The 22,505-nt window shown below is 63.9% G+C and overlaps 3 protein-coding genes across 3 annotated transcripts; 1 reads left to right on the top strand and 2 right to left on the bottom strand.

The window, feature by feature from the left end:
* Positions 1–2,385: 2,385 nt before the first annotated feature.
* On the top strand, positions 2,386–5,807 carry BTBD17 (BTB domain containing 17). The gene is made up of 3 exons (XM_065693437.1): positions 2,386–2,571; positions 3,772–4,048; positions 4,600–5,807. Exons 1-3 carry the CDS (start codon positions 2,406–2,408, stop codon positions 5,678–5,680), a joined length of 1,524 nt encoding a protein of 507 aa, XP_065549509.1. The 5' UTR covers positions 2,386–2,405; the 3' UTR covers positions 5,681–5,807.
* A 1,583-nt stretch (positions 5,808–7,390) lies between these two features.
* On the bottom strand, positions 7,391–14,409 carry DNAI2 (dynein axonemal intermediate chain 2). The gene is made up of 13 exons (XM_065694040.1): positions 14,227–14,409; positions 13,524–13,685; positions 13,300–13,421; positions 12,606–12,748; positions 11,917–12,030; positions 10,336–10,475; positions 10,026–10,148; positions 9,169–9,392; positions 8,792–8,927; positions 8,332–8,478; positions 7,994–8,218; positions 7,550–7,909; positions 7,391–7,399 (listed from the first exon to the last, which is right to left on the bottom strand). Exons 1-13 carry the CDS (start codon positions 14,407–14,409, stop codon positions 7,391–7,393), a joined length of 2,088 nt encoding a protein of 695 aa, XP_065550112.1.
* A 556-nt stretch (positions 14,410–14,965) lies between these two features.
* Positions 14,966–22,012, bottom strand: TTYH2 (tweety family member 2). Its single transcript, XM_065693849.1, has 14 exons — positions 21,829–22,012; positions 21,158–21,330; positions 19,986–20,097; positions 19,264–19,484; positions 19,097–19,192; positions 18,952–19,024; positions 18,796–18,865; positions 18,614–18,669; positions 18,433–18,525; positions 18,265–18,357; positions 18,035–18,177; positions 17,746–17,931; positions 17,227–17,305; positions 14,966–16,278 (listed from the first exon to the last, which is right to left on the bottom strand). Exons 1-14 carry the CDS (start codon positions 21,955–21,957, stop codon positions 16,198–16,200), a joined length of 1,605 nt encoding a protein of 534 aa, XP_065549921.1. The 5' UTR covers positions 21,958–22,012; the 3' UTR covers positions 14,966–16,197.
* Between the last annotated feature and the right edge of the window lie 493 nt (positions 22,013–22,505).

Raw genomic sequence — 22,505 nt, 5'->3', positions numbered from 1 at the left:
CCTTTTGTCCCCCCCACCCCACCCGGGTCCCGCACCCCAAGCCCTGCAGGAGGTGGGGTCTCACCTTGGTGGCCCCTGTGCCACCGTCCGGGTGGGCGATGCCACCTTCCCTGGGCCCGGAGAGCCACCGGTGTCCCTGTCCTGCCGATGTCCCTGCTGGTGGCCGTGTCCTCACCGGTGGCTGTGTCTCCGTTGGTGTCGGCGTCCCCTCCGGCACCGTGGGCACATGGCACAGCCTCCCGGGGCTCAAGGGACGCGGGGCGGAGGGAGAGCAGCGTGGGCAGAGCCACGGGCTGGGCTGGCAGAGCACGGGTGACGTCCCCGAGCCTCGCTGCTCCCATGGGAGCCAGGGATGGGGTCACCTGGGAAGGCTGCCCCAGCGCTGAGTGACTGTGACAGAGCTCGTCCCCGCACCCAGGGCAATGGGGATGGTGGTGCAGGTGCCTGGGGACAGCTTGGGCCCCCCCAAAAGGCCTGTGCCACACGAGGGGTCTGTGGCCAACCTCTGTGCGCTCAGAGGAGCGTGCGTGCACATGTGAATGTCCACGTGGGTGCATTGTGTGTCCCTGCCAGGCTTTGCTCTGTCTGTGCCCGGGTGCCCACCGAAAGTGGAGGGGAAGCCTGCCCGTGCCTCAGTTTCCCCAGCAGCACAGGGAGGGGTGGATGCTCTGTGCCCTGGTGATCACCGACACCAGCCCCACAGTCCCCTATGTCCCCACCATGCCCTGTGGCCAGCCGTGGGCCACACGAGGGTCCCTGTGCTGTGTGGGGCAGGCTGTGCTGGCACCGTGCCGCGGCTCACCGGGCACAAGCTGTTGTTTTGCAGGCGGGTGGTTAAATGAGGCATCGGTGGATGTGGTGAGCCATTAACCGGCTGCACTGCACCGGGGGCCCCTCGTCCCCCTGCGCTTCACCGCGAGGCAGGAATGCTGCCCTGGGCTGCGGGCTCTGCCTGCACCGCGCTCCTGGGGCTCCTGTGCCCTATGGGAGCAGGGCACAAGGGCTGGCTCATCCCCAGCCCCTCCATCCATGGATCAGGGCCAGATGGGTGATCCCCCCCCGGCAGGAGCTGCATCAGCATCTGCCTGAGCTCAACATCTGGAGACCCCATCTAAGTCCCAGCCCCTCGCTCACCCCCCCCGGGCCACGGCTGTGCTCGGGGATGGGGCTCCTCAGCCCTGTCTCTGCTCCCGCATGAGCCCAAAGCAAACGTGTCCTCAGAAGCCCTCGCTGGCACTAAAGCAGCCCTGGCCACGGCGGTGGCACGGGGGGGCACAGGGCCAAGGGCCAGGCAAGCTGACGCAAAGGGGCAGATGGGCTGAGCCCCCCTGCGCTGTGCTGGAGTCCCCCTGCCCATCCTACCCCTCCGCATGGACCAGTGACCACCTTCACCGCATGAACCATCGCTCCCCATCCCACCGGCTGCAGGGTGCTGGTGCTGGCGGCCGTGGCTGTGGCACAGCGTCCACTCCGTTGGTCCTGAGGAGGGAGCGTGGTGTGAACCGGAGCCCAGGCACACGGCGCTGTCGCCTCGCTGGCAGCTGGCAGCACCGCAGGCACCAGCGCTAATCCCATCAGCCTGCACGGACACTCGATAACCGGGGCTGGTGAGCATCCTCCTGGGGGGCTCCGGCACTGCTATGAAGGTCACAGCATCTCCCCGGTGGTGTCCTCAGGAGGCAGGGACCCAGGCGGGGTCCTGCTGCACCCCAAAGTGACCTTGTGCAGTGAAGCCACTGCTCCTGCCTGGGGAGCACCAAGCTGTGGGGCTCCTGCCTGGCCTGGCAGCCCCCCTGATATCTTCATGGGGGGCTCCAGCGGTGGGTGAGGAGCTGCCGTGTCCCTCAAAGCCTCCATCTGTGGGGTCTGTCCCCCATCTCCATCTCATCTGGGGTCCTGGCTCCCTCCCATTGGTGCCATTGGGGCCAAAGCCAAAAGTGGGGTTCAGAGACTCTGTGCTGCCACCCCAAAGCCCCACAAGAGGTGTTAGGGCAGGCAGGGAGCCAGCAGAGGCCGGGACTGGGCACTCGCACGGCGCAGGCAGCCTCTTGGCTGCAAAGGCTGGGAAAAGGGCAGGCAGTTCCTGCCGGCAGCCCGGATGCCATGGTGATGGGCTGCTGCCGGCATGAATACCCATGAGCTGGGGGGGAGCGGGCAGGCCACAAAGAGCTGTGCCCTGAATGCAAAGACCCCACTGATGTGTCCCAGCCGCACAAAGGGCTGCAGCCGTGCGTGGGGCTCCGGCACGGCACGGGGCTGTGGTGAATGGATTTGCCCCCGTGGTGTGCCGGGGCTCCCCATCACAGCACCTTGGGGTGCGGGGCTGGGGTCCGGGCTCAGGGTGGGATGGATGGGGGCTGGATGCGGTTCCCTTGGCAACGGCCGGTCCCAGTTTCCACCAATCGATGTGGCAGGCTCGTGGCCTACATAAGCGCCCGGCGTGTGCCGGTGCCGCGCCGAGCCCCGGCAGATGCGCTTGCGAAGCCATGGCCAGGCTGACGGGCACCCGGCCCGGCCGCCGCTGGGGCTGCGCCGCTGCCTTCCTCCTCCTCCTCCTCACCGTGCAAGCGGGTAAGGGCGGCCGTGAAGGGGGGAGGCACGGAGGGACCCCTCTGCCACGGCTGGTACCATGGTGGGGCTGGGCTGCGGTGTGGGTGTCCGCTGGTGCCCGGGGGAAGCTGAGCACAGCTCCCCAGCAGCCGCTGTGGTGAATTGGGACGGATGGATGCGGCTCACGGATGTGCTGAGCCCCACGGCGGTGCCCCACAGTGCCAGGGAGGTGCCGGTGGTTAGAATTGCGCCAATGGGAAACTTGGTGCTGCGGGCAGCAATGTCCAGCACCATGGGGCTAAGAGCTCCTCATCTTCATTTTCATCCTCATCCCCATCTCCATCCCTCTAAGCTGGCGCTGGGAAGGGTAATCGGACGGCTCGCTAGGAGCAAGATGGGATTTGAGAGAGATGGAGCCGAATTCACCCTGGAAGAAGGATGCTCCAGGGAGCGGGTGGGAGCTGTGGCAGGAATGAGGGAGAGGAGGAGAGGGGCGAAGGCTCCCTGTGCCCACAGGAGCACAGAGACCCCTGTTTCACATTCCCGCATCCCTCTCCAGTCCCTGCTGGGAGCCCAGCACTGGAGGGACATGGACATGGGGGGACGGTCACCCCTGGTGCATGCCCGAGAAGGGCCAGGAAGACGGGAGTGAAATTTGGCTGGGAAGGAGATGCTGGTTCACAGCATCAGCGAGGAGACAGGGATGGCACTGGGCACAGATCTGCAGTGACACCAGGACAGCCGGGGTACACAGGACCATGGGGACCCATTGCTGGGTGCAGGGGCACAGGGTGCCAGGATCTCCCCATCCAGGGGCTCTCGGGTGCCCCACGGGGCAGTGCGGGATGCAGGGTTTGGGGGTGATGCCCAGGGCTCGCTCCGCTGCAGCAGGGCTGGGATCAGGGCTGCAGACCGGGCTGCGAGCCAGCGCTGCCCGGCTCAGGGCCATTTCCCAGCACGTCCCAGCCTGGGACATGGTGGTCTCACCCCTTTTGCTGCAGAAAAGCAGGTTTTTGGCTCCTCAGGACACAAATGTCCCCATGTGCCCTTTGTCCTCCCCACATCCCCTTGGCACCAGCCAGCCCTTTGGCACTGGGGTGGGAAGGGGAAGGATGTGCACAGAGCCAGGCTGCCCATTACCCACCCAACCCCACAACCGGACCCCCTCTGCTGCGCCTGGCTCCTGGGGTGCAGCTCTGGGACGGTCCCATCTCCCCCCAGCCCAAAAAGCCGACCTGAGCGGCGAGGCCACGGCCGCCACCATCAACCACTCACTGACGCTGCTGCAGCGGCTGCAGGAGCTGCTGCACAACAGCAACAGCAGCGACTCGGTGCTGCGGGTGCGCACGGCGGCCTCCGACGAGGCCAAGGTCTTCCACACGCACCAGCTGCTGCTCAGCCTCCAGAGCGAGGTCTTCGAGAGCCTCCTGCGCAACCAGAGCGTCCTCACCCTGCACGAGCCCCCCGAGACCGCCGCGCTCTTTGAGAAGTTCATCAGGTACCTGCGGACCCCCCGGGATGGGGACAGCGGCAGGGATGCGGCTCCAATGGGGACTGCAGGAACCGCATGGGATGGGGATGCCCGGAGGGATGTAGGCAAGGAGGGGAGATGCTCCTCTGGGGACCACAGTGGGATGGGCTTGGTGGGGGGATGCAGGCATGAAGGGAGGATGCTCCTCTAGGGACTATGGGGACTCAACGGGAAGAAGGAATGCAGCTAAGGATGGTCCCCTGGGTGGAATCCATGAGATGGAGATAATGAGAGGGATGTAGACAAAGAAGAAGGATGCTCCCCAGGGACCATAGGAACCCAAAAGGATGGGGTACCCAGGAGAATAGAGTCAAAGAAGAAGGATGCTCCCCTGGGACCCAAAAGGATGGGATGCCTGGAGGGACGCGGCTAAGGAAAAGGGATGTTTCCACGGGATGGGGACACCTGGAGAGATGCAGCCCAGGAGGGAGGATGCTCCCTTGGGCAGATGGAGCCTGTATCAGGGCTGGGAGGGTGACTGGGGGACACCAGCATCACGTCCCCACGCTCTGCCCCAGGTACCTGTACTGCGGGGGGGTCTCCATCCTGCTGCACCAAGCCATCCCCATGCACCAGCTGGCCAGCAAGTACCGGGTCTGGGGGCTGCAGCGCGGCGTGGCCGAGTACATGAAGAGCCACTTGGCCAGCGAGTCGAGCCAGGGGCACGTGGTGGGCTGGTACCACTACGCCGTGCGCATCGGGGACGCGGCGCTGCAGGAGAGCTGCCTCCAGTTCCTGGCCTGGAACCTCTCTGCGGTGCTGAGCAGCGCCGAGTGGGGCTCGGTGAGCGCGGAGCTGCTGCTGCTGCTGCTGGAGCGCTCCGACCTGGTGCTGCACAGCGAGCTGGAGCTCTACACCGCCGTGGAGGGCTGGCTGGGCCGGCGGCAGCCCGAGCCTGCCGTGGCCGAGCGGGTGCTGCGCGCCATCCGGTACCCCATGATTCCCCCCAGCCAGCTCTTCCGGCTGCAGGCGCAGTCGGCGGTGCTGGCGCGGCACCGCGGCGCGGTGCAGGACCTGCTCTTCCAGGCTTTCCAGTTCCACGCCGCCTCCCCGCTCCACTTCGCCAAGTACTTCGACGTCAACTGCAGCATGTTCCTGCCCCGCAACTACCTCGCGCCCAGCTGGGGCTCCCAGTGGGTCATCAACAACCCGGCGCGGGACGACCGCAGCACCAGCTTCCAGACGCAGCTGGGCCCCAGCAGCCACGACGCCGGGAAGAGGGTGACGTGGAACGCGCTGTTCTCGCCGCGCTGGCTGCCCGTCAGCCTGCGCCCCGTCTACTCGGAGACGGTGCCGGGCGCCGTGCAGCCCGCGCGCATCGAGGACGGGCGGCCCCGGCTCGTGGTCACCCCGGCCATGAGCAGCCCCGACTTCGCCGGGGTCAGCTTCCAGAAGACGGTGCTGGTGGCGGTGCGGCAGCAGGGCCGCGTCCTGGTGAAACACGCGTACAGCTTCCACCAGAGCTCCGACGAGGCGCCCGACTTCCTGGCGCACGCGGACCTGCAGAAGCGCGCCTCCGAGTACCTCATCGACAACTCCCTGCACCTCCACATCATCGTCAAGCCCGTGTACCACTCCCTCATCAAGGTGAAGAAGTAACGAGGAGGAGATGGGTCCCGCTGCTGGACTGCTCCCAGCCCCACGGGGGGCTTGTGTTTGGTTCTGCTCGTAGGTAGATGGAGGTCCCCGTGCCAGGGATCCCGGGGCTGTGCTCTCCACTCCACATCCCTCCGCTATGGTCCCCCTGCCGTGTCCCATTCCCATTGCTCCATCACTGTCCCTGGGTGCCCGTGGGGAGCTGGCTGAAGAGGGAGTTTTGACTGGGACCTGTAGTGACAGGACAACGGGGAGTGGGTTTAAGCTGAAAGAGGGTAGATTTAGATTAGATTTTAGGCAGAAGCTCTTCCCTGTGAGGGTGCTGAGGCGCTGGCACAGGGTGCCCAGAGAAGCTGTGGCTGCCCCATCCCTGGCAGTGCTCAAGGCCAGGTTGGACGCAGGGGCTTGGAGCAAGCTGCTCCAGTGGAAGGGGTCCCTGCCCGTGGCAGGGGTTGGAGCTGGAGGAGCTTTAAGGTCCCTTCCAACCCAAACCAGGCTGGGATTCTGGGATGATGCTGGGAGCCCCCAGCGCCATGCAGGTGATGCAGGAGGTGACACACGCAGCCCAGGGGCACATCCTGGCTCACAAACCCCAATAGGCAAGAAGATGGGGACAGGAACAGCCCGGCCTGCCTGTGCTGCCACCCCTGTGGCACTGGGTCCCTCCGTGCCGGGTGATGAAGCCATGGCGCTGGCTCTGGCTGTTGTCGCAGGTACCCAGCACCCGGCAGCTCAGTGGTGAGCTGGGTGCATGCCCAGGGGTGGGGGGTCCAGATGCCCGCCCTGCCCGAGCACCTCCATCCCTGCCTAATAAAGCCAGAAAACGAACACAGGGCACGTGGGGACATCTTTGGGGTGGGTTTGGCATGGGCAGAGCTTGCTCCCATCCCTACCCCTGCCCATTGCCCCCCAGCTGGGTTGGCTTGGGGGGATGCTGCCTGGTGCTGGGCTGGCAGGATGGGGGCTCATCCCGCTGTCCTGGCACAGTCTCTCCGGCAGGGCAATGGGCTCAGCACCGGTGACTCCATCCATCCTTGCCGGTGGCCCTGGCACCGCTCCTGGTGATGAGTGATGGGCGCTGCTCCTGCCAGGGGGTGGAGGGAGCTGGAGGGGCAGAGGGACCCCAGCACCTGGGGAAGGGGCTTTGCATGGCTGGGGAAGCACCTTCCCACCTCTCCTTCCTGCGACAACCAGGGCTGGCCCATAACGAGGTGCTTGGTAAGCTGCAAACCTGGTGCTCTGCTGCTTCCCTGCCCCTCGGAGCTCCCAGCCTGGAGCCGGAGGTGCCTGGTTAATGATTCACGGGGGGTAAGCAGCCGGTGTTTACCCAGCACGGATAATCCCAGCCCAGGCTCCGCAGGCTGCTCCTGCAGGGACAGCAGCAGGCTGGGGCCATGGGGCTTTGCTCAGCATCGCTCTGCAGCTTGGAAGGGGCATGGCGCTGCACCGGGACCCTGCTGCCGCCACCAGGGCCCTGCTCTGCTCCTTGGGCTGGGGATGCTTTGCCATGGTCAGGGACTGCGGTTCTGGCCTGAGGAGGGGAGATGAGCGAGAGGCTGCGATTCCCCCCCCCCGGCACAACCCTGCTGCGAGAAACCAGGAACCGTGACGTGGAAAACTCCTCTTTATTCACCCTGGACTGAAACCCAGTGAGCCAGGAGGGGCAGGGAGCATCTGTGCCCAACACGAGGGCGCCTGCGAGACCCACGGGTCCTACTCCTCCTGCAGAGGGAGGTGTGGGGTCAGGGAGCTGTGTGTGGCCCCCTGCCCACCACCCCACTGAGACAGAGACCCCCAAGCTCAGGGGCAGCAGCCTCAGCCCCAGACGAGCCATGGAGCAGAACCTGAGCAAGGGGGGAAACAGCAACTGACCTTGGCAGCATCCTCCTTCTTCTCCTCTTCCTTGGGCTCCTGGCTCTCTCCATTGGGCTCTTGACCCTCTCCCATGCGCTCTTGGCTCTCTCCAATGGGCTCCTGGCTCTCTCCATTGGGCTCTTGGCTCTCTCCAATGGGCTCCTGGCTCTCTCCATTGGGCTCTTGACTCTCTGCCTCGGGCTCCTGGCTCTCTCCATTGGGCTCTTGACTCTCTCCAATGGGCTCCTGGCTCTCTCCATTGGGCTCTTGACTCTCTCCCTCGGGCTCCTGGCTCTCTCCCTCCGGCTCCTGGCTCTCTTCCTCAGGCACCTCGATGTCTTCCCTGTGCAAAGCTGCCTCCTCGGTGTGATCCTTAACCTGAAAGGCAGAAGCTGATCCCTGTCCCCTGCCCCACAGCAGCGAGTCCCGGCTCCCGCTGCCGGTTCCTCCCATCCCCGGTACCTTGCCATGCAGCTGCTGCACCTCCGCCCGTGCCTTCCTCTGCAGCTCCGCTTGGATCGCCTCTAGGAACTCCTTCTGGGCCCGCTCAAACACCTCGCGGGGGCTCTCTCTCGGCGCCTGCTCCATCTCCATCACTCGGCTCTCGGACCTGGCGCGCTCCTTCAGCCGCATCTCCCGGTGCCGCGCCTCCAGGATCTTCTCCCGCCTCGTCTCCCGCTCGAACATCTGGGGCAGGGGGTGCAGGGTTGGGGGCGAGCGCAGGGCTCAGCCTGCCCCACGCCGAGGCTTCGCCGTGACCCACGCGGCGCCCTGCGGCTCGGGGGGGGGGACACACGTACGGCATTGACCAAGTTCTTCTCGTTCCTCTGGAGGGTGCAGAGCACCGAGGAGATCTCCATCACGCTGACCGTGCCCACCTTGGAGCCGCAGGCGACGACGCAGCCGTTGTCCTGCACGCGCAGGCTGCACAGGGGCTCGTCACAGACCTGGGGAGGGAGGACGGGAGGCGGCGGCACTTACCCCCGGTGTGATGCCCCGCGGGGGGTGCGGGCAGGAGGAGCCGGATGAGGCAAATCCATGCGGTTGCCAATAACAGGAGCCTGTGTGCGAAGGTTTGGGCAGGCTGGGCTCCAGGCACAGCTTGGGGCTGAGGGGAGCTGCTTGATGGAGCTTATGCTGAGCTCCATGGAGATGGGATGAGACCCCCATCCCTGGCAGTGCCTGCTCCATGCAGGGCAGGGTGGCAGCTCTGCCAAGGAGCTGGATGCTGGAGGGACCCGGAGCCGCCGGGGACCCAACCTTCAGGCTGAGGAAGGGGTCGTTCTGCTTGAAGAGGAAGTCCCAGATGTCCAGCGTCCCGTCTGAGCGCGTGGTGAAGAACACAGCCGGCCTCACAGGGCTCCAGCACCCGTCCGTCAGGTAGGCGAAGTGGTACCTGCCAGCAGACCCGAGGCAGCGGGGATGGGCTCGGGGTCTCCATGGCTGCTCCCTGAGCAGCACCTTCAGCCACCCTCTTGCAGTGCCCTCAGCCATGGTGGCACCGCTCCGCCTTGGTGACCGCCCCACCACCTCCTGCCTGACGCCACCAGAGCAGACCCTGGTGATCACCGGCCCTCAGCCCGCTCCTCCATAGCCAAAGAGATGACTTTGTGCAGGGCAAACACCCCAGCACCTACTTGGTCCACATAATTGCGGACTCCTTGGCATCCTCCGACCAGATTCGAGCGGTCCAGTCGCCGACTGTCAGGAAGATTTTGGGGTACATGGGGTTCCTGCTCAGGGCATAGACGGGGCCATGGTGGCCACTGTAGGTGCAGGTGATCTTTTCGGCGGGTGTCTTGGCCTTGCGGTTGCAGAGGATGACGATGCCCTGCTCCGTGCCCACCATGAACTTTGTGGGCTGAGGGTGGGAGGAGGAGACAGGAGCTGTGAGCAGCTCATGGGATCCCACGACCCGTGGGGCAGCAAAGGGCTCTGCTGCGGGAGCAGGGGTCTGGGGAATTTAGGAGTTGGAAGACTGGGATAGCAGTGCCTAAAGGGGCTGCAGGAAACCTGGAGAGGGGCTTTGGGCAAGGGCCTGTAGGGACAGGCCAAGGGGAATGGCTTGAACCTGCCCGAGGGGAGACTGAGCTGAGCTCTTAGGCAGAAGCTCTTCCCTGTGAGGGTGCTGAGGCGCTGGCACAGGGTGCCCAGAGAAGCTGTGGCTGCCCCATCCCTGGCAGTGCTCAAGGCCAGGTTGGACACAGGGGCTTGGAGCAAGCTGCTCCAGTGGAAGGGGTCCCTGCCCGGGCAGGGGTTGGAGCTGGAGGAGCTTTAAGGTCCCTTCAGCCCAAACCAGGCTGGGGTTCTGTGGTTCAGAGACTGAAATGCCAGCGAGACCCCGTGTTTTGGGAGAACATCAACTCCTGATGCTTAGAGGTGGGTGCGAACAGGCCCCGGGCTGCAGCACGATGCCCTGGGTCACTCTGGGCATCACCCACTCGTGCTGTAGCCCTGGATCCCTGCCCCGGCTCCGGGTGCTGCACTCACTGACCAGGGTGCTCTCAAACTCCAGTGAGACAGCGCCCAGAGCGTTCCTCAGGATCTCCTTCCGGGAGATGTCCAGGACCAGCTTCTCGGTGGGCACGGAGAGCTTGCGGATGTCCCACCACAGCACCTGCGGGGACAAGGAGCGGGACGGGGCTGCAGGGATGCTCCTGCCTGGGCTGTGGGTGCTGGGAGCTCCCCTGTGCCAGCCCTCGCTGCCAAGCCTGGGGCCTGGGGGAAGCTCTTTTGGGCTGTCAGCTCCTGCCAGGGGGTCCCTGTGCGAGTGCAGGGCCCCGCTCCCTGCCCCTGCCCTTTACCTGCCCATCGGTGGAGGCTGAGAAGCAATCGGTGCCCGTTTTGGACTGCAACCAGATGGCTCCGTACACGGGGTCCCTGTGGCTGACCTCCACGGCGGACACCTCCACGGGCAGCTGCCCCTTCCTGGTGTCCCAGTACGCTGGGAGGGGAAAGGAGATGTTAAGATCCGCACCAGCTCTTCCCTGGCTCCTTCGCTTGCCACGGGTTTCCCAAGGAGATGCTGCCCCACGGCCCAAGCCACAATGGGAGCAAACCTCACCGGATGCTCCCCCGACACCTCCCAGCCCCACGAGCACCAGGGGTGCCCACCCTGAGCCATAACGCAATGGGCACCTTCTGCAAGCACCGGCCTGGAGGGTGGTAACGTCCTAAAGAGCCTTTCCTCAGCTCTCATCAGTCCGTGCCAGATGCACGGCAATCCCCAGAGGCAACAAATCCCCCCCTGGCTCCCCCCTGCTCTGCACAAGGGGTTGTGCAGGGCCAGATGTGGTCTGAGCAGCCCCTTGTCACCATTAAACACTGCCTCTTGCGCTCAGTGATGCTGAAAACCAGCCTGTGTGACCTGATCCTCCCCTCCTGCATGCCCAAAGGATGCTGGCTAAGGCAGCTCCCCCCGGACACATTTCCCTCTCCCGTTTCCCATTGCCCTGACACAAGGTCTATGGTGGCACCGAGCCCCACGTGCTCTCGCTTGCTCACTGCTCATTAGGTAATTGGAGGTGATGGAGGGACGGGGTGAGGTCCATCCCCTCCATCACCCCGGAGCGTGCAGCACAGCCCTGCCACACGTGCCCTGCCTGCTCCCAGCGCTGCTGCTGCTGCAATCGGGAAGGGAAACAGCGGAATGAGCGCAATTAAACCACAGGGCTCGCCTGGGCGAGTAAATAACAGGGCCATAAAGGAAGCTGGCAAAGAGCAGCCCTTTGCAAGCACTTGAACGGCAGCACAGGACAATCCGGGGCATGAAATGATGGCAACACGCCTGGGCTCTTGCCATGCCGTGATCCGGGGCTGAGGGTGGGCACGGTGCACGCGCTGCTCCGTGTCTGCTCCGGTGATCCCCACAGCAGCATCACTGCCCCGAGTGCTTGCAAAGGGATCCAGGCAGGGTCCTCCCCTCTCGGGGTGCCTGCAAGGCTCCAGGGCTTCAGGCCCTGCCCGGGATATTCCCAGCTGCAGCACTAAGGACACGATGTCTGTGTGAGGGGAGCAGAGCTGGAGCCAGGCTCTTGCTGCATTAAAATGAAGACTTCGTTCATACAGCTTCATACTTGGATTAAGGGCCTGTAGGGACAGGCCAAGGGGAATGGCTTGAACCTGCCCGAGGGGAGACTGAGCTGAGCTCTTAGGCAGAAGCTCTTCCCTGTGAGGGTGCTGAGGCGCTGGCGCAGGGTGCCCAGAGAAGCTGTGGCTGCCCCATCCCTGGCAGTGCTCAAGGCCAGGTTGGACACAGGGGCTTGGAGCAAGCTGCTCCAGTGGAAGGGGTCCCTGCCCAGGGCAGGGGTTGGAGCTGGACGAGCTTTAAGGTCCCTTCCAACCCAAACCATGCTGGGATTCTGTGATGGATTCATCTTCCTTACCCATCTGCCCATTGTAGCATCCTCCCACCAGCACGAAGGAGTCTTTGGGGTTGTATTCCAGGGTCACGAGAGGGGATGGCGGCTTGAGAACCATCTCAGGCCTGCTGGAGTTCTCTGCCAAGAAGGGATGAGTGAAGAGCAAAGAGCAGGGGCAGCCCGGAGGTGAGCTCCCACCTCCAAACCAGCCCCATGCTCCTGCACCCGCTCCTCCACACCGGGCTGGAGGAGGCGGCCAGGGCACCACTGAGCCAGGGAAGGGACGGACCCCTGGTACCCCAACCCGCGGTACCCTGACCCCTCCTCTTTGTGTTTTTCACCCCAAATTACAGGGGCCTGAGCGAGCCTTGGCAGAGCAGGGCAATTCTCCACCTGCGCTTGTGCAGCCTCTGTCGTAATCAATCACAAGTGAACCACAGCAAGACAAGATCCGCATCAGAGCGGGGCTCAGCTGCCTGCTGTGCTCCCAGGCTCCGCAGCTCACGATGCACTGGGATGTTAGCGGTTATTTCCCTCCTGTTAGCCAGCTTTCCGGTCCCGTTCCTCCCCTTCTCCTCATTGATCCGTGGTCAAAGCAGACCCAGACCCCCTGTTCACCCCCTCCAGAGTGCTGGGAGGCTTCATTACATGCTTCGGAGACACAAAGCGCTTCCGCAGCAGCAGCGTTGCTGCCTGCTGAGCTCTGCCCTTACCCAGATCCCAGATGTACGAGTCAAGGCTCATGTCTTTCTTGCTTTGCTGGAACTCCAGGATAGAATAAGCCACTGCCAGCTTCTTGCTTGCGTTGGGGCACCAGGAAAGGTGCGTGGCCGTCCTCTTGGCTGTGTTGGGGTCCCTTTTTGATAACAGGACATCAAATAAAGACGTGAGCTTGCTAATGGCTTTGGCAGGCCCTGGGATGACTGTCTCCCAAAGGAAACTGGGGGAATTGCAATTAAAACAACTCGTGAGCATTGAGTGCAGGAAACGATTCTCTTGGGGGTTGGGTGGAAGGAGAAGGGTTGATTTAATGAAGTCTCTCCAGTTATCTGTTTCTAAGAATCCGGCTATGTTACTGGATCTGACTTCTAGAAATGACCTAAACAGCCCCTGACATGGGAAAATTATCTTTGAGGCATAAAAAGAATTCATCACATCCTGCTTAAAGTGCTGTTAGGAGATGCTCAGAGCAGTCCCTGGATGGTGGTACCTATCTCCAAAGTGTTTTGGGCAGAGTGAAGAGGAACGGATGGAATTATGGAGCAGGGGGCTGCAGCAGGGCTCTCCATCCATGAACCCATCCAGCATGATCCTAAGGCTGCTGGGCTTGCCACCTCCTTTGTCTCCGAAGGCAGGTTGATACGTGTGCTGTGTGGAGCGCCCGGGGAGCCCCGCTGCCTGTGCTACCTGATGACACTGATGGTTTTTGCAGAGGGGGGCTCGATCTCCACCTCTATCATCTCCTCCTCTTCGAAGTACTCCTCGTAGATGTCGATGGCGTTGTTCTGCTTGACGCAGTGCTCCATCAGCTACGGGGGAGCACAGGCAGGGGCTGTGGGCAGCTGCCTGGGTGTGGGGACAGGCAGCAGGCGGGCAGGGGGCTCTGGGAGCAGGGCATGCCCGGTCCTTACGGTGCCGAGCTGGGTGATGACGTTGATGTAGTGCTCATCCTTCTCCAGCTTCTTCCTGAAGCGCGCTGTCTGGTCCGCCTCGCGTGGGTTCACATCCTTAGGCCAACCGCCCTCCACGTGGTTGACACCGCGGGACTGCACCCTCACTCGGTCCGTGTTGACCTGGGGGTGGCCAGGAGGAAGCAGGGCAGGGGTTTGAGCCAAAAAGGTGCAAAATGTGACCTAAACCATGCTGTGAAAACACCGTCCCCCCTCATTTCCCGTAGGAAGACAGGCTGGGAACACTGGGGCTGTTCAGAAGAGAAAAGAAGCTGCGTGGAGACCTCAGAGCAGCTTCCAGTGTCTGAAGGGGGATACAGGGATGCAGGAGAGGGACTCTTCATCAGGGACTGTACTGATAGAACAAGGGGTGATGGGTTCAAATGGAAACAGGGGAGATTTAGGTTGGAGATAGGGAAGAAGCTCTTAACATGAGGATGCTGAGGCGCTGGCACAGGGTGCCCAGGGAAGCTGTGGCTGCCCCATCCCTGGCAGTGCTCAAGGCCAGGTTGGACACAGGGGCTGGGAGCAAGCTGCTCCAGTGGAAGGGGTCCCTGCCCGTGGCAGGGGCTGGGGCTGGAGGAGCTTTAAGCTCCGTTCACCCCAACCCACCCCGTGGGTCTGTCATTCACACCCCGGGAGGCCGCCGGCACCCAGCCCTTACCTCGTGCTCCGACATCTCGGTGCTGTGCTGCACGTAGGCGTGCACGGGGTCCCTGCGCACGAAGCCGTCGGCCAGGCCGGGGTCGGGGGGGATGTCCACGTTCACGATGGCCGCCTGGTCGGAGAAGCAGCAGGGCCGGCCGAACTCGCTGCGCTTCCGCGTGTACAGGTACGAGATCTCCATTGCGGCTCCGGGGCCGGCGGTGCTGCTGCGGGGGGACCGGGGGACCCAGGGGAGGCCCGGCCGGTAGCACCGCGTCTGCCGTTGCCAGGCAACGCCGTGCGGCGATCACGTGATTGGTGCGGGTAGTACCGGTGCCGCATGGCTGCCGCCATGGAGGGAGGGTGAAGGGTGCTTGATGAGCTGCGGTAATTAGCGCATTGACCACGCATGGCTAATGGGGGCTCTGCTTCACCGCCCCGCTATGGGGAGGAACCAGGCTGGGGCCAAGCCTGGGTGAGGGGACTGGGCCGGGGTGTGGGTCTCCCAGCGCTGTGCTGGGGATGCCCTCTGTGCTCCCCGGACCCTTCCTGCTCAGCGTCATTCCTGCGGGAGCGGGACGGGATCCCCAGTGGGGTCTGGCATCAGGAGCCAGCGCCGCTCCCCGCACCCCCAGGCACCCCATGGAACCCCAGCGTGGTTTGGGTTGGAAGGGACCTCAGAGCTCACCCAGCACCCAGCGGGGTGGGCAGGAGGGGTGCCCGGTGCGGCTCAGCCCAGAGAAACCCGCACTGAGGAGCACGTTTAGTACAAGCCTTTATTGTCCCTTCCCCACAGGGCCCATCCGCACCGGGCTCCGGCCCCTGGGGAGGTTCAGTTCACATGCGTTTAACACCAGCTCTACTACCAGTACCGTTACAGTCAAACGTCAACATCCCCCCCATCCCACCCCCTCCCAATATTCCCTGGGAGTTTCCACCAGGGAGCATCGCAGTCACACGGAACACGGGTTAAGGGACTGAGGGGAACAGACAGGTTATCGTTAAAAGACACAGTGAGTCGCTGCTATCAAGTAAAGACCCCGGGGCTGGCCCAAGGGACAGCCTGGCTCCCCCAGCTGTTAGCCAAAGCAGGGATGAGGGGATGGAAAACCACGACCAGCAGCGCAGCAGGCTGCTGCCTACAGGGAGATGAGGGTTAAGGGATGAGCCTTTGCTCTCCAGAGAAGTCCACGCCAAAACAGGCAGCCAGAAAAGATCCATTTCAGCCCTGGCAGGACCATGCCCTCCGCAGGACCACATCCTGCCCCAGGGGTGTTCCTATCCCTCTCCCAGGGGGTTTATGGCTGTCCTGCAGGAGAGGAGCCCAGCCCAGCCCAGCTGAATAGTCAGAAAGAGCCTTCAAACCAGCCCAAAACCTGCTACCGACGTGCACCGCAGTGAAACCCCTTCACACAGAGGCGGCGAGTCAAACTGCACCTCTGCTCTGCAGAGAACTCATAAAACCCAGGAGCGAAGCAAAGGAAAACCAGCGAGGACAAAGCATCCTTATTCTACAGCCCCTGAACCCAGGGCAGCAGCGAGGGGGACACGGGGAGCCGGCTCCAGCCATGAGGAGCGGGAGCTGGGATCACTAGTGGTTGGTGCTGCATTGCTACGGGTGTGAAGGAGCCACCCATGGTCCCAGGCTGGGTGCTCCAGGGAGCTGGAGAAGGCTCCGTTCCATGGCATAAAACATCCCCAAGTGGGGAAGGACCGGAGGAGCCCAAATGAGGGTGTGAAGCATCTCCAAGCTTCCCAGCGTTCAGCCCCAGTCACTGTCAGCCATAGGAGAGGAAGACTTGAGATGGAGAAGGAGCTGCCAAGGGGGAAGAGCAGGGTAAAGGGAGCCCAGGGGCTTCCCCATGGCCGGGGCTCATCCTCCGGCCATTGCCGGGCTCCCCACCACGTCTGTCCCGGGTCTCTTTGGTTTCCCATCACAGGAACGCTGGTGGCACCGTCTCCTCCTGCCGGGAGCCGCGCGGGGCCAGCCTTAGGCCGGGACCTCGGTGCTGTGGGGCCGGATGTGCTCATCGGTGACCGACAGGTAGGTGGCTCGCATGCTCGGGGAGTACTGCGGGGACAGGACATGGGGTCAGTGTCACCCCAGCCCCTGGTGTGACCCACACACAACCCCTGCACCACCACGTGCTGCTGAGCTGCCAGAGAGAGCCCGAGCATCATTAAAGCTCATCCCTTGTCCCAAGCCCCTCTCCAGGTTTCCTGCAGCCCCTTTAGGCACTGGAGCTGCTCTAAGGTCTCCTCTTCAGGAGCCTTCTCTTCTCCAGGCTGAACCAGCCCGGTCCCACCGTGCTCCATCCTTTGGGTGGAGGCATTGAAGCAGATTAAACACCATCAGAAAAGGAGGGGGGAAAACTGCACCAAGGGGATGGAGACAGGGACCATTCCCACTCCCAGCACACAGCAGCTGCAAATCCTCTTGTACCTCCCGAGCCCTCTGCGCTCTTCCCAAAAGCAAACCGGCTCCATGGAAAAAGGGATGGAGAGAGGCACTGAGCAGGGGAAGGAGGATGGGAACCCAGGACAAGGCGGGAGAAGGAAGCAGCTGAACTTACTCTTGATGGGCAACTTAGCTCCAAAAGAATTGATGCAAATGAAAATAGAAAGAAGGAAATAAATCAAATAAAGCAGGTGTTAAAAACCAGGGAGGGCTCAAAGCAGCAGCAGGGAATGGGGACGTGCAGGGGTGACTGGGACAAGTGTCCTTTCAAAGTCAGAATGAAGAAATAAAGCAGGAGAGCAAGGGAAGGGAAGACTATTTCGGTCTCCTCCGAGCACGTGGCTGCTGACCTCTCCCTGCAGCCTGCTGGGATCTGGGTTAGTGAGACGGGCAGCAAGGATGCGCTCCTGGATAGGGCAGGAGGAGGGGGCTGAGCTCACCCCATCCCATCCACCATCAGTGCCACAGTGGAGCAGAGGGGCCCTGTGCCCCCCAGTCCCTCACCTCTACCACCCCCCAGGGATGTCACAAGAAGGATTTGGCCTCGGCCATCCACCGTACCGTGGGGGGAGGAGAGCCTCTGCCGATGAGGGGCACGTTCTCATAGCGTGGGTTTCCACCGAAGAGCACAGCTTGGTTCCTGAGAGGGGAGATCCCAGCAGTGAGAACCCCCCTCCTCCTGCACCCGGTGCCGGTGATGCTCCATCCCCAAGGTGTGCGGTACCCACATCCTCCTGCACCCGGTGCAGGTGATGCTCCATCCCCAAGCTGTGCAGTACCCCCATCCTGCTGCACACAGTGTGGGGTGATGCTCCATCCCCAAGCTGTGTGGTACCCCTGTTCTCCTGCACCCAGTGTGGGTGATGCTCCATCCCCAAGCTGTGCGGTACCCCCATCCTCCTGCATCCCATGCAGGTGATGCTCCACCCCCAAGCTGCACAGTACCCCCATCCTCCTGCACCCGGTGTGGGTGATGCTCCATCCCCAAGGTGTGCGGTACCCCATCTGCCTGCACCCGGGGCAGGTGATGCTCCATCCCTGAGGAGTGGGGTACCCAAAGGTGTGAGGGGGGGGTCTCACATGTACTCGGAGACGGGTGCGTTGGAGATGGTTTGTGCCGGCGGGTGCAGGCTGCTCTGGCTGCCCAGGCTGCTGCTGTAGCTGCAGAAGCTGCGGAGCTGCCCCCGTGCCGGGTTGTGGCTGGCGATGCGCCGCGCCTGCGGGTTGAAGGGGTCCTCATCATCCATGTCATCGTAGTCCCGGTCCCTGCAGAGACAAGGCACGAACGATCACCCCCCCCGGCCCCAAAGGCAGCTCCCCCCACGCCCAGCTCATGTCCCCAGTGAAGGCAGGGCTGCGGCAGACCCACCGTCCAGTGAAGAGCTTCCATGCTCGTGGTGTGGCGCAGATGATGGTGGAGAAGGAGGCGGCCACCAGCAAGGAGAAGAGAACCAGGTAGAGCAAACCCTCCACCCCATCGTAGCAGATGCCAATGAGGGCATCCAGGTAGTCCTGCAGCAGGAGATGGGGGAGGGCAGCACTGGTGGCAATAGGAGGACCCCAGGAGATGTGTCCCCAGCCTGATCCCCCCCAGCTCACCTTGTGCAGCCCCCGGCAGTCCAGCATGGCCGTGAGCTGGTGCAGGCTGGTCTCTGAGGAGTTGAGGAGCTGCTGCGCCCCCAGAAGGTCTTTCTGTGGGAGAAGGGGGGGTCAGGACAGCAGGATGGGGAGCAGGGGGGAAGAGAGGGGGCTCCCCACAGCCTGTACCTCGGCTGTTGGGAATATGGGCAGCGCAAACTGGATCAGGCCCTGGATCTGGATCTGCATCGTTGTGAGTGAGCGCTGGAAGATGGTGAGAGCCTGCGAGGAGGAGCAGGAGCAGTCACAGAGCTGGTCATCCCATGGGACACCCCGGCAGTAGCAAGCGGGGTGCAAGGCTCCCCCATACCTGCTGGAAGGGGTTGCTCAGGCCCTGCTCACAGTACAGGTAATAGTGAACCACCTCTGCAAAGCAAAGGGGAGACGTTGGTACGAGCATCCCAGCATCGAAGGGCACCGGGTCCCCAGGCAGGTTTTGGGGTATCACTGGTGTCCCCCCAAGCACATCTCCACCCCACAACTAGCTCTCACCCGCGCTGATGTCACTCTCCGTTTGGTTCATGATGAACTTATCTGGGGCCACGCAGAAGTCGCTGGTGCCCTGTGCGGACAAGAGGGACATCATTGGTACCGGGCAGGATGGTGATGGGTGCCCTCACCCCCTGCCTCTGCCCTGGCCCCACTCACCACTGCCGCTGCCGCGTCCACAGCCACAGAAGCCCAGCTGAGGATGAGGGTCAGCAGCCCACAGCACAGCATCCTGCGGGGACAGGGGTGAGATGCGGAGGGATGCGGCTCCTGGCACCGCCGAGCCCGGCACCGCGGTACTCACGTGGTGAGGAGGCACCGGGAGCGCTTGGCCAGCCCCAGGCAGGCCAGGAGGCAGACGGTGAGCACCAGCATGAAGAAGAGCAGATAAGCCAGCCACCTGGGTGCACAGGAGGGCTCCGTCACTCGTGTCCCCATCGCGTCCCCAGCCCCACCGGCGGCCCCGCTCACCGGTAATACTCGACGTAGGCGACGTGGCCGGCGAGCGCGGTGAGGTCGGTGCTGGTGCCGCGCCACACGGGCAGCCCCGCGAGCTGCAGCACGATGCTGCCCGAGAGCTGCTGCAGGAACTTGAGGGTCTGCAGGTAGTCCCCCCGCGCCGCCAGGAGCTCGTTCAGGCGCTGCAGGTGCTGCTCCAGGCCCACCTGCATCTGCAGCGTGGTGTCCGCTACCTGGGGATGGATGCGGGACGGTCGGTACCCCCGGGGCTTCCCAACATCCCATCCCGGGCAGTGCTCAAGGCCAGGTTGGACACAGGGGCTTGGAGCAAGCTGCTCTAGGGGAAGGGGTCCCTGCCCGTGGCAGGGGTTGGAGCTGGAGGAGCTTTAAGGTCCCTTCCAACACAAACCACTCTGTGGTTCTATGATCCATGGGATGCTCCCTCCAGGACAGCAGCTCCGTATCAGTGCCCTGTGCTCCAGCGGGATCCATCCTCTGGACAGCCCTGCCACGGCCCCCGCGGCCCTTCCCGGCCACAAAGGGCCCATTTTGCAGGGTGACATCACTGTCACCCTGTGATCAGCACGGCACGGCTGCCTGGGGCTCAGCCTGGGGCCCTCCAGCTGGATGCTTCCCCCTCCACGCTGCTTTAACCAAACCCAGGATGGAGGACGGATGTGACCCTGTGGGACATGGAGGGGTTTGGAAGGGGGGACCTGGCCCCACGGCCCTACCAGCGAGTCGATGCCGGTCAGTGTGTGGTTGGCGTGGTCCAGGGCATACAGCAGCTGGTACACGCCATCGTTGGTCTCGCTGTTCCCATAGAAGCCGATGCCGACGGCTGCGCTGTGGGCAGAGAGAGGACCCCTGATTAGAGGGACGGAAATGCTCACCCCAACATGGGTGCCTTGGTTTGGGGGCAGGGAGGATGTGGGGACACCGGCTGGACCGGGGACACTCCCTGGAGCATCCTGGTGTTGGGGAGACCCCTTACCCCCGGCAGGGCAGAGCCAAAGGAGATGGGATGGGGCAGCACTGCAGTGGGGAGTGCTCACCGTGGCTGCTTTAGCACTCGTGGTGGAGTCAGAGCTGGCCCCGAGGAGGGATGTGCCGGGCACATGCCTGCACAAACCCAGTGCCCGCGGTGCCCCCTCCCCATAGCAAACGCCATAAACCCAACAGACACGAACCCATTCACCACAATTAAGCCCTTAGCATCCACAAGCAGGCTCAGTGCGGCTGCGGGAGAGGTTCAGAGCCCCTGGGGAGCTGCAGGAAGCGTTTCTGCTGCCTACCAGCGGGCACCCCGGCCCTCCTGCCACCCTCTGTGGGGTACCCGAGGCTGGAGGAGCGGGAGCGATCCCGGTGGGAGCACACCAAGATCCTTGGTGCCATTTCCCTGCTCCGCACCACGCTCCAGGCAGCCACCTCGCTCCGCCCAGGGAAAAGCAGCCCCTTTGTCTCATGGTGGAAGCGCCCATGTCCCAGCCCATCACCCGGGTCAGGCCGGCGGATGGGGGGATCCCTCCCAGCCATAACCCGAGATGGGTCTGGGAAGCGCCCGGAACGCTGCCGGCTCCCCTCGCTAATTGCTGTGGTTGCAATTAAGGGCAGGAGCAGCCGGGACCCGGCAGCTGGGTCACGCTGCCGCCCGCCATCTGCTCCAGGCTGGGATTAGCGGCCCGGCCCCGCTCCTGGCTGGGATTAGCTGGGAAGGAGGCACGGCCACGGTGGGGACAGGGACAGGGCTGGATCGCAGCCGGACCCCAGCACTGGTGGCTGCATGGATGGAGGCCGGGATGGGCTGTGTTTAATTGCAAGGATCTAATTAAAGTAACTCATGGCGGGGGCTGAGCACCTCGTGATGGGGACACAGCACCGGGTCCCTGTCCCCATCCATCCTCACCAGCAGATGAGCCCCGCGGTGACGGCCATCCAGGTGACACAGCAGGAGTGGGGCCGCTTGCTCTCAGGGTCCTGGTCCCTCTTGCAGCAGCACAGGCAGATGAGGTACACAGTGAGGAAGAGGAGGTTGAGGCCGAGGCAGACGGCGGATACCAAGCCCAGGAAAAGCAGCGACTGGGAAGGAGAAGGGGCAATCAGCGCTCGTGTCCCTCACGTGCTGCAGGATGCGGGGGGATGAGGCCACGTCCAAGGCCCCACGGGACGGTCACACGGGGAAAGAGGAACCGTTCCCGTTCCCGTTCTCGTTCCCGTTCCTATCCCGGTCCCAGGCCATGGAGCGCGGCTCTAAGGGGTGTTGTGGGCACCGCCGCTGCCCCCCGCTCCGTTTCGGGGCCACGGCGGGCAAAGCCCCGGGGCAGGGGGGTGCAGCGTGGGGGGGCTGCAGCCGGGTAGGGGACCCCACCGAGCGCCCACAGGAGGGGTGGCCCGGGAGGGGGGAAGGCTGCGGGGCCGGTACCGGCCGGCCCGGCGGGGGGGCCCCGCTGCCCGCGCGGGAAGAAGCGCGCTTTGTGCGGCGCTGGGGTCAGAGCTGGCGCCGGGCGAAAGGGAAGGATGGGGGGGGGGGCACACGGGACCGGTACCGGGAGCGCTGCCGGGGCCGCGGGTCGGTACCTGCTGGTAGTCGGCGTCCCGCGGGCGGAAGGCGGCGGGCACGCTCTGCAGGCGCAGCCCGCGGCGGGGCAGGCGGTGCAGCCACGACACCCACCACGGAGCCACGTACCCGGCGCGGGCGGGCGGCATCGCGGGGCTGGGGCCGCCGCCGATGGCGGGGGGGAACCGAACCGCGCCGCTCCGCCCGGGCCACGCCCCCGGACAAGGGCCACGCCCCCCACCTCGCCCCGCCCACCCCGGATCGTGCTCCGCCCATTGAGCAGCGCCCCCGGACCCTGCTATAGGGACACTGCGCGGGGAGCACGCTATAGGGGCCTCGCATCCCGACACTGCCCTTCTACAGGGGCACCGTACCCATCGCTCCTGCTGCAGGGGCCTCACACCTTGGCAGTACCCCTCCATAGGGGCGCTGCACCCCACCACCCCCCCGCTATAAGGGAACCACACCATGCCCCATCCCCTCTCCCTGCTGCATGGACCTCACATCACCACTCTGCTATAGGGACATCACACCTCCCCACCATCCTCCTGCAAGGGGAACCACATCCCATCCCCTCCCTGCTACAGCAGCCTCTCCTTGTCACCACCCTGCCATAGGGACACCGCACCCCACCACTGCCTCTTCATAGGGGCACCACACTCATCCTCCCTTCTATAGCGGCCTCACACCTCGTCAC

This window comes from Lathamus discolor, chromosome 13 (assembly GCF_037157495.1).
Source record: "Lathamus discolor isolate bLatDis1 chromosome 13, bLatDis1.hap1, whole genome shotgun sequence".
Taxonomy (NCBI): domain Eukaryota; kingdom Metazoa; phylum Chordata; class Aves; order Psittaciformes; family Psittacidae; genus Lathamus; species Lathamus discolor.
Note: the sequence above shows the minus strand (reverse complement) of the source record. Positions and strands in the feature narration are given on the sequence as shown.

Coding starts and splice junctions, on each gene's coding strand:
- BTBD17 (XM_065693437.1), top strand. CDS start 2,406: ATGTGGCAGGCTCGTGGCCTACATAAGCGCCCGGCGTGTGCCGGTGCC. Junction 2,572..3,771: donor CCTCCTCACCGTGCAAGCGG/GTAAGGGCGGCC, acceptor ATCTCCCCCCAG/CCCAAAAAGCCGACCTGAGC. Junction 4,049..4,599: donor CTCTTTGAGAAGTTCATCAG/GTACCTGCGGAC, acceptor GCTCTGCCCCAG/GTACCTGTACTGCGGGGGGG.
- DNAI2 (XM_065694040.1), bottom strand. CDS start 14,409: ATGGAGATCTCGTACCTGTACACGCGGAAGCGCAGCGAGTTCGGCCGG. Junction 8,928..9,168: donor TCCGCAATTATGTGGACCAA/GTAGGTGCTGGG, acceptor GTCTGCTGGCAG/GTACCACTTCGCCTACCTGA. Junction 8,219..8,331: donor AGAAGAACTTGGTCAATGCC/GTACGTGTGTCC, acceptor CCCCTGCCCCAG/ATGTTCGAGCGGGAGACGAG.
- TTYH2 (XM_065693849.1), bottom strand. CDS start 21,957: ATGCCGCCCGCCCGCGCCGGGTACGTGGCTCCGTGGTGGGTGTCGTGG. Junction 21,331..21,828: donor GGGACGCCGACTACCAGCAG/GTACCGACCCGC, acceptor TCTCCTTCCCAG/TCGCTGCTTTTCCTGGGCTT. Junction 19,025..19,096: donor TCCCGGTGCCTCCTCACCAC/GTGAGTACCGCG, acceptor CTGTCCCCGCAG/GATGCTGTGCTGTGGGCTGC.